This window comes from Macrobrachium nipponense, chromosome 13 (genome assembly GCF_015104395.2).
Source record: "Macrobrachium nipponense isolate FS-2020 chromosome 13, ASM1510439v2, whole genome shotgun sequence".
In the NCBI taxonomy this organism is placed as follows: domain Eukaryota; kingdom Metazoa; phylum Arthropoda; class Malacostraca; order Decapoda; family Palaemonidae; genus Macrobrachium; species Macrobrachium nipponense.
The window spans coordinates 30,105,401-30,115,400 of record NC_087206.1 but is presented as its reverse complement, the minus strand read 5'-3'; the positions used below and the strand labels follow the sequence as shown (position 1 = coordinate 30,115,400).

Here is a 10,000-nt window from a genome sequence, read left to right as displayed (position 1 = left end):
AATAAAAAACATTTAGTTTATGAATTCCATTATGCTATCTTATCTGGTGTTGCTGGGAAAATAGATCTTCCTGTTAAAGATGATTGATCTGGGAGCTTTTGTAATAAACCTGGTTGGGGGTTGGGCGTGATTAATTAACAGGTGAGGTGGGGTGGGGTGGTTGAGGCGAAATCTCACGCCTTTACTGCATGTTTCTTTTGTTGATTAAACTGATGTTTATGGGAGACTAGTTTGGCCCAAGCTCTGAATCCTGAGTGAATTCAACCCTTTGCCGACAAGGAAAATCTTTCAAGCTACATTCTCATTTTGTCCTGATAAGTCTCGTGATTAACACTGTACTGTGTACGTATTAGTTATTACTGGATGAATTGACTTCAGATTTAGAAACGTTTATATGTATAGATCACATTTGGAAATGTTTTATATATTTATAATGGTTTTTTATTAATATAATGAAAAAAATTAGATGAAGTGGTCTGACATAGTCAGGACTTATGTGTAACCCTTTGATCTGTGCTTCCTCAATCCAGCCAGCGCGAGATTCTTTAATACCCCGTGCATATAGATAGCTTCTATGAATTAGTCTTTCCATCATATCCTGGGTCTGGTCGCTGGGCTTATGACTACCGTCCGTTGTGCCTTGCATAACCAATGGTAGCATCCCATCCTGTCCTTGTACAGATGTTAAATATCATGATTTTATCATTCCCTCATGGCCCGATCAGGACGTATGCGCAGGAATTAAATGTAGTTCCTCTTTTTTTCTAAGAATTTTAAGTCTTAGAATACACCTGGGCAGATGATCATGTGATGACTGTGACGGAGCAGTCATGCCACGATGAATGATTCTCTCTCTCTCTCTCTCTCTCTCTCTCTCTCTCTCTCTCTCTTAAAGGCTTAAGCGAGCTGTTTGTGAATTTATTTTGAAAACTTACGCTAAAGAAAGGAGGAGTCCAAATACGCCACTTAAAAGCAAACCTGGTGGAATAGTTGACTCTAAAAACCTTTTAAAATGATTAATGTTGAAGTCAAGTATGATGAGAGTGAAGTGTTGTAGTGTAGGATGTGATGGAGTGTGCATATGAGAGTGAAGTGTTGAGGGAAGCGTGGAAGTGGTAGATGGGGGTGAAGTGTGAGCAGGGATGGAGGAAGGGGTCGTGTTGGAATGTTGGTGAATCACTGCGACGCTCATCATGTGGGGGTCACTTTAACCAACTTCAGTGTGTTCTTATTTTCCTGGTTTTTATTTTCCATTCTGCGAATCAGGGCAAAGGTCAGGCTATTGAGGAAAAGTATAATTCAGTTCTCTCTTCTCAGAAGAGCGACTACTGTGCAGGACGAATCTAATTGAGGGGTGCGTCATATGGGGACTGTGTTATTCGTCCTCTCTTTGGGCCTTTTTTCCCTCCTTTTTTTCTTTATTTATTTTTACGCGTTCAGGTGGATTTCATCCTTTTTCCTTATTACTAAAGACTTGTTGTTTATCTTTATCTCATAGCCCATACATTAATTATACTTTAATTTTATCAACAAGATCTTTTTTATTTTTGTGGTACTTGTAACTCTCTTTATTTCAAATGTACCTGTAATTCCTCTACTTTGTTAAATATTTAGCTCTAGCAGTATATTTGAATTATATATTATTTCCTTTTAATATTTTGTATCTCATTGATAGTTCTCCTTTTGTATTTTAGTTTCTTCAGTATTCTTCACATTTTACGTTGCGTTTTGTTATCATCACACTGGTAGTTTTTTTGTTTTGTCTCGGTTATATAATTAGTTTTTTTTTGCGCTTGATGTCAGCATCGAAGAGAGTGTGCATCGACGATGCTGTACTGTTTATATTTTGTAGAGGGAATATGAAAAAGAACTGAAACTTTGTCGATTATTTTCTTATTATCATGGCCGACTTTCGCCCAGAGTTGAGTCGATTTGTCAGTTGTCTCACGCATGAGCTTTCCTTGAAAATCTCGTGAAATATCCAATGCAAAGTTTTGTGGAATGTAGCGCAGTCGTACCGAGCTGTTTATTTTTGCTGGACCCGGACTTAGATTTCAGCCAGTTTGTTTTTAGCTTCGCTTAGTGGTTCATTGCTTGAAGAGAACAGCTCCTATTAAGTATAAAATTACATGATTGTAAAATACTGTTACAGTAGACCCCAACCTAAAATACGTGGAGTCGGGGGTGGGGGGCAGGAAGGGGAGCATGTCTGACGTTATGATAAATATCAAACCCCATTAAGTAAAAAAAGACCGTATATATTATAGCCTGCAATTTTAATATTTTTTTAGATATATTACAGCTAAGTTCTAACAGGAATTCCACAGTTCTTCACCTAAACTAACTTGTACTTTCTCTCCACATTCAGTTGAGATCATTTTAAAAAAGTATGACCTCAGAAATGGTAGCCAAATAAAAAAAATACCGATAATAACGTAGCAGACAAGTAGAGAATTCAGTTGAGTTGAGGTCTATTAAGTAGAGGCGTTAATGTATTATCCATCTTTGTTCCAACCCCCTTATGAGTTGACGGGCGGTATGAGTGGCTTCCATTCCACCTTACAGGTGTTCCCGTAGGCGGGTAGGGCCATCAGTGCACCTCATGCACTGCACTGTAGGCATTACTTTAGGTTCTTTGCAGCGTGCCTTCGGTCCCTAGCTGTAGTCCCCATCGTTCCTTTTACTGTCCTTCCTTTCATATTCTCTTTCTTCCGTCTTACTTTCCACCCTCTCCTGACAGTTGTTTCCTAGTGCAACCGCGAGGTTTTCCTCCAGTTACACCTTTCAAACCTTTTACTGTCCATTTCCGTTTCAGCGCTGAATTGCCTCATAGGTCCCAGTGCTTGGCCTTTGGCCTCAGTTCTGTATTCCATTCAGTGCAAAATCTTCCAGGTGTGCGTGACAGACATAAACGAAGAACAGGGAAAAGTCGCCGAGACGGAGCTGCAGGCAGAACATGGCGCCAACAACGTCATGTTCGTGAAGTGCGACGTCACCAAAGAAGAGGATTTCAGAAGTAAGTAGGTGGTCTGTGTGCACAGTGCGCTCGATTCCTTTCCTTTCCTATGACTGGATACTAAAGTAGATTCACATCAACCGTGCATCTGATGTCTAGTCCCGTTCCTTACGACGTTCCTGATTGGCTGCTGATAAGCCAGTCACATGTCTGAAAACTCTTTCTCTAGAGAGTTCACACAGGCAGGATGTGTGTTCCACATACATCCTGCCTATGTGAACTCTCGACAGAGTCTGAGAGTTTCCAGCCCTGTGATTGGCTTATCAGCAGCCAATCAGGAGTGCCGTAGGGGACTGGCCTAGACGTCGGGTGCACGATTGATGTGAATCTACTCTTTTAATAGTATCAGTTTAATTGTTAGCTTCATTTATATTATTTTTTTAAGTAATGGTATCCTTGAGAAAAAATATAAACTTTCCATATAACCTTTCGGTTTATGACTTCTTTATGATGTGGGTTCGTTGATGACTTTTGACGTAACCTCAAGCTTTATGACATGCTAAAGATAGTTTCCCAATTCATGACATTTGCGACATGGATTAAAAATAAGACATTTTAGTAGCATCTAGATTTTAAATTTGTGAAATTGTTACTTTTAAGTACAAATTAATTTCTATTTTATTGTGTTTTTTAGTGGGCTTTACATTTAAAGTATATTTCGAAGATAATTTCGGAGTCTACGACATGCGGAGATCACATGCACTCATAAATGTTTAATGAAGTATATTCCATTTTTTGCCTATTTAGCGGTATCTTTCCTGTTTATCAGAGCATGAGTTAGCAACCAGTATAAGATGTATTTTAAGAAGTGGCCTCCCGGTCTGTGATCTGTATTCAGAAATAACCTCCTATAGTGTATGAAACATATTGATAAATCACCCAGATGACGACCTTCCCAAGTACCCTAATTGAAATGAATGAAAATGTTGCTGATAGTCATTAGTCACCTCGGTGGCCGCGAGTTCGATTCTCGGCCATTCCACTGAGGGGTTAGAGATGTGTATTTCTGGTGATAGAAGTTCACTCTCGACGTGGTTCGGAAGTCAAGTAAAGCCGTGGTCCCTTTGCTGAATAACCACTGGTTCCATGCAACGCAATAACACCACACAAACAAAACTGATAACCATTAGAAAGTGACATTAATAACGTTCCAGTTTATAATCTCTGTCATAAAACAGCCCATTGCAAAGTTTTGAGGTTCCTAACTTTGATGAAGACGTAGCTCACCTCTTGATCATTTGCTTTTAAAGTAAAATTCTCTCATTATGAGACCAAACTCCTCAACACATTCTGTACCTCACGATGTTAAGAAGGTAGACTTGTTTATTTGTGAATTGTTTTTGGAAAACCTCTGCCATTTTAGCTTTGCATTTCTCGAGACTTTTTATATCCATTAAGTATTATCTGTCTCCCTTAAATAGACTTTCTCTTTATGGCTTTTCCCAAACTCACGAGCAATAATGTATCGTTTCAGATGCTTGGTCGCAAGCGACCGAGACTCTGGGAACAGTGGGCCTTCTTATAAATAACGCAGGTATTGGCAATGAAAAAAATTGGCAGCTCACGGTCGACATTAATTTGGTAAGTAGTTTTTTTAAGAGTCTTTTCTCTTATTAATATTAATGTTCACGTGGTTTATGTGTGTGTGTATATATATATATATATATATATATATATATATATATATATATATATATATATATATATATATATATGTGTGTGTGTGTGTGTGTGTGTGTATATATATATATATATATATATATATATATATATATATATATATATATATATATAATATTATATATGATATATAGATATATAATATATACTATATATATATATATATATATAGATATATAATATATACACATATATATTGATATATACATAGATATATAATATATACATATGAGAGAGAGAGAGAGAGAGAGATAGAGCACACAAAAGTAAACACGTGATTTTTTTTATTAGCTGATGCCACTAACAAAGTTAAAAATGAAAAGTGTCAAGTACGTTCATGTATTTAACACATCTTCGGCCCCGAAGATGTGTTAAATACACGGAAGTATTTGGCACTCTGTCCTTTCATTTTTAACTTTCCTATTGGTCTCAACTAATATATATATATGTCTGTATGTATGTATGTCTGTGGTGTTTGTGTGTTCTTATGTATGTATGTATGTATATATTATACACACACACACACACACACACACACACACACACACACTCTAACAGAATGCAGGTGAAAACTTTCGAAAAAGGGCCCAGATTGTTCTTAAAGCCATATACGGTTTAGTGAAAGTATTGGATTCCTTGGGGAAAATTATGCTGTATGTCAATAATGACATGGTTTTCCGCTCTGTTTATACTGTAAGGTATCTAATGCATTTAACGGAGATGGCGTTCAACTTATTATAAGAATTCAATGCTTAAGAATGAAACGCATATTATAGACAATTCATGCATATGAAATGAAAGAGGATTTACTGAAAATTTATACGTCTTATTTCTCTAGGAATAGTTTTAAATATATATATTTTAATTCTCATGATTACAAGATAATAAGAATGGACATATGATTTTCGGTGCGTTCTCTATGTATGTAGTGCGTATGTTAAGTTCAATATATCTGAGTTTAACCAAACCGGTGAGCTCATGAACAACTCTCCTAGGGCTGGCCCGAAGGATTAGATATTTTTACGTGGGTAGGAACCAGTTGGTTACTTAGCAACGGGACCTACAGCTTATTGTGGGATTCGAACCTTATTATATCGAGAGATATTCTAATCCCCAGAAACAAATTCTTCTGATTCCTTGTTGGCAGAGCGGGGAATCGAACTCAGGATTACCGAATCGGTAGGCAGTACTACATTATGTAATGCTGAGTGAGCACAAAGGTATGAAGTCTACGGCGGCAGTCTTTCAGATTTCATGGATACTACACAAGTTCACATTTTAGGTCGATTAACCTCGGTGTAGCTTTGTCACTTTGACCTCGACGGTGACAACGTTGCTGAATATATTGCATGCACCAAATTCCGCGAAAAATATTACTTTAATTTAGCTGCAGTCATTTTCTTATATATATATATATATATATATATATATATATATATATCTATAATATATATAATATTATATATATATAATCCCTAATAAAAAGGGCCCATTTAAAAACACCAAAATGTAGAGATTATGCGGCTCCTTTTATTAGATGAATTCTGTTGTTACAGAACACTTTTTACCAGTCATATATATATAATAATAATATATATATATATATATATATTTACATATATAACTATATATATATTATATATGTTATAATATATATATAATTTATATATATATATATATACATATATATATAGATAATTATTAATATATATATATTATATAATGTAATTATATGTGTATGTGGGTGTGCTATTTCGATGTGTGTGTGTGTGTGAATACACTACAGATAATATTGGTAACAAAACAGTTTTCCAAACGATTTCATTAACGTTGCTTTACTCTTGTGCTGTCAAATAATCGTAGGTGATAAAAGTTGTTCGAATGATTTCAAAGATTGTTGTTTTACCCTTGAATTATGACAAATATTGTTGATGTAAGGTGTTCAAAAGTGTTTTGCTCTTGTGTAATTAAACAGAAATTCATGAGCGTTTCAAGCACTCGAATAGAAAAAAATAATAAGTACAGTTAAGTACTTGTAGCTCCATTATCTCAGTGTGAATGTGTCAACGGGGGAGGTGAGGGAAGGCAAAAGATACTCTCGAATGTAACAGTCACTTTCTAAATTTAGAAGAATGGTTCGGCTTGATAGATTGTAGAGGAGGACGTTAATTAGTCATTATTTCTTATTCCTTTCTACCTATAGCATAATTTTTTTTGGGGGGGACCAACCATGCTTGTGAAAGCAACAGAAACTCTTTGAAGGAGTTTATGTTAATCATATTTAAACGACCTTAATCAGAATTTCGTACCAGATATTGTAAGTGGCGAGTTACTCATCTTTTCCATTTATTTTTGCATAAAGTAACGCAGATTACTTCCTGAACATACACGGACCTACTGAAGTGTTTATTGTTTTATCTATAAAGTCCACAAGTGCTGTAAAAGCTTTTATTTTCTCTATTGAAGGATATTTTAAAAGCTAAATCCCTGATCTCACCAAGGTTTTCGTAGAAACCTCTTCTCTGAAGGAGACCTTTAAAAATAGCCTTTATTTGATGTAAGTGCCACGATAAAAGGTGCCGGTTGGAGTGGCTTGGTATGATGGCCCCTCTTCATGGGTCTTGACAGCTACTTCATCCGTGAAAACGCCAGGCTGGCGCTGAATGCAGACGGTTGTTTTCTCCCATTATGGGCTCTTTTGATGCAGTGTTGAGTCTTTGTGTCAATATGCGTGTGTCAGTGTGCTTGTATGTGCCCCATGTAAAATAATATTATTAAAAAAAATTTTGAAAAAAAATTATTAATATATTATAATTATATATATATATAATATATATAATATATTATATATATATATATATAGATACATACATGTGTGTGTGTGTGTGCGTAAAACTTTAGATATATGTGTGTGTGTGTGTGTATATATATATGTATGTATATAACTTTAGACAGATATGGTTGTGTATATTTTATAAATTTGTAAAGGTGTTGTGTAAGCCAAGTCTAAGGTAAAATGTGAGGAGAAATTTGCACGGCAGTGACCACGTCCCCTCGTGTCCCACCCCCGGAGGAAGGAGTAGGCCTGGCCCTCGAGAACGAGAGAATTGCAGGAAAGTGAAATCAGACCGAACATAAACTACAAAATGATAACTACCAGAAGCAATGGCTGTGTAGCAACACAAACTTAATGTTCCAATGTTTATTTTATAGGGAGGATGCATGAGAGGCACGTTTTTAGCGCTCGAAAAGATGGGCGCCGACAAAGGTGGAGCTGGAGGCACCATCGTCAACGTATCGAGCATCGCTGGCCTCAAGGTGGTGCCGTTTGGCCCCACCTACGCGACTACAAAACACGCCATCGTTGGACTCAGCAGAAGTCTAGGGGTAAGAGATCCTCGGGTTGCTGCTTTTTGGGTTCTTTGTGACACGGAGTCTACTTTTTAGAGAAAAATCTCAATCACATATAAGAAACATTCAGTCAGGATATCCAAAACATTTTTGTTACTAGACGGTCAGTCTATAGCAGTAATAAATAACCTCGTTGAACTTAAAATTGCATTCTAAAGAATTAGTAGTCCTGAAAACGGCGACAAACAAAATTTTTAATCGACAGAAAATTAATGTTTTCACCTTTGGGAACTTGTTGAAAATGAAGCTTTGCAAGAATTCTGTTAGGAATCTTGAATAGAGTTCGGGTGGCTACATAATTCCCTGTAAGAATGTTGAGGAGACTGGAAAAGATTACTCAGATTAGTTGAACTTAAAAATGCTTGTAGGACCGATTTATGCCATCAGATATCGTTTGACTAAGCAAAGCTTGTCAGCAAGACGCCAAATACCAATAAAAGAAGAGTAGAGGGGGCAATCATAAGATAGTTAAGACACTTTTCAATGAAACAAGGCCTGCACTCAGAAGACAATTTCACCGATCGCTTAGTATGCCTGGCAGCCAATCTGCCGGTGAGTATTTAAGAGAAAATTGCTCCATCGGCCAATTACGGGCTGCTCTATGAGCAAGAGCCCAGGCTGGCATAAGGCCAGCTTAATCAAAAATCACAACAACATCGACCAACAGGTGACTCGGATAACAGGTTTCCTTTTAATTATAAGCACTTTGCAGTTACTTCTTAGTGCAGCTGAAGAGGGCCCTAGCGCAGGTCGAAAGCTCCTGTTCCTATATTTACTTGAGGAAACTTTGTACCGAGAGAGGCTTTTTTTTTCTTGACCGTTCAAGGCAAACACGATGAACGTGTTTTTATTTCTGAACAAAATTGTCTGGTATGCCAGGTGAATGGCTCAGTGTGAATTTGAAATATACTGCCGTTCATCTAAGGAAAAGAAGACATTTTGAAAATATATCTTCACGGACCTTGAGCCACTGAAACTTGGAATACTGTCGCGAACGCTTAATCGGACGTCGATTATGGTGTCGCAATTAAACCCACAAGGAGTGTCCATTTATAGCAATTTGGCAACCCATCGCTGGGATTTAATCTTAGCCGCAGTTGATAGGGCCGGTATGATTGGGAATTTCAACCTTATTTATAAATGAAAGTAGAATTTTGGTGATATTTTCTTGCTATTGTGCTATTTACACAAAGAGGAGATTGCCGGCAAAGTTAATGGAAGCATCGTTTTGAATATTTCTTGATGCTGATTATAATAAAAGACCTAAGGTAGATAGTGCTCATTGTCCTTAAATGAGGTGATTTTGTTCCGTTTTTTTTTTTTTCTTTTTCTTTTTCTTTTTTTTAATAAGAATCGCCTGACAATTGACAGCTGAACCGAAATGCAAAATGTAAAGTAATAAAACATCAGTTTGAGGTATAGGGATTATGGACTGAAAACTCAATCTGAATAAATATTCTCCCCCACCAACCGCCCCCCAACCCCCGTAGAGGGGTAGCGCCGTCAGTGCACCTCATTCGGTGCAATGTAAGCATTATACTTAAGGTTCTTTGCAGAGTCCCTTCGGCCCGTAGCTGCAACGACTTTCATTCCTTTTACCTGACCTCCGTTCATATTCCCTTTCTTCCATCTTACTGTCCACCCTCGCCTAACAATTGTTTCATAGTGCAACTGCGAGGTTTTCCTCCTGTAGTACCTTTCAAACCTTCTACTGTCAATTTCCGTTTCAGCGCTGAATGGCCTTAGTTGCCCCAGTGCTTGGCATAATGCCAAAAATCTATATAAATCAAATTAATAAATATTCTTATACAGTATTAACTTAGTTCAAACCATATACAAGCTGATATTATCTTATTTGCTTCAGTTTTCATTGTTCTCTTCCTTCATCTCAAT

The 10,000-nt window shown here is 36.9% G+C and overlaps 1 protein-coding gene across 3 annotated transcripts in view; it reads left to right on the top strand.

The window, feature by feature from the left end:
* LOC135225715 (15-hydroxyprostaglandin dehydrogenase [NAD(+)]-like) overlaps positions 1–10,000 on the top strand; it is a 58,629-nt gene that overhangs the window by 45,275 nt on the left and 3,354 nt on the right. For all 3 annotated transcript variants that reach the window (XM_064265082.1, XM_064265084.1, XM_064265083.1), the window contains 3 exons: positions 2,893–3,016; positions 4,491–4,597; positions 7,910–8,083. In XM_064265082.1, coding sequence (XP_064121152.1) covers positions 2,893–3,016; positions 4,491–4,597; positions 7,910–8,083 — 405 coding nt within the window. The remainder of the gene's footprint in view (positions 1–2,892; positions 3,017–4,490; positions 4,598–7,909; positions 8,084–10,000) is intronic.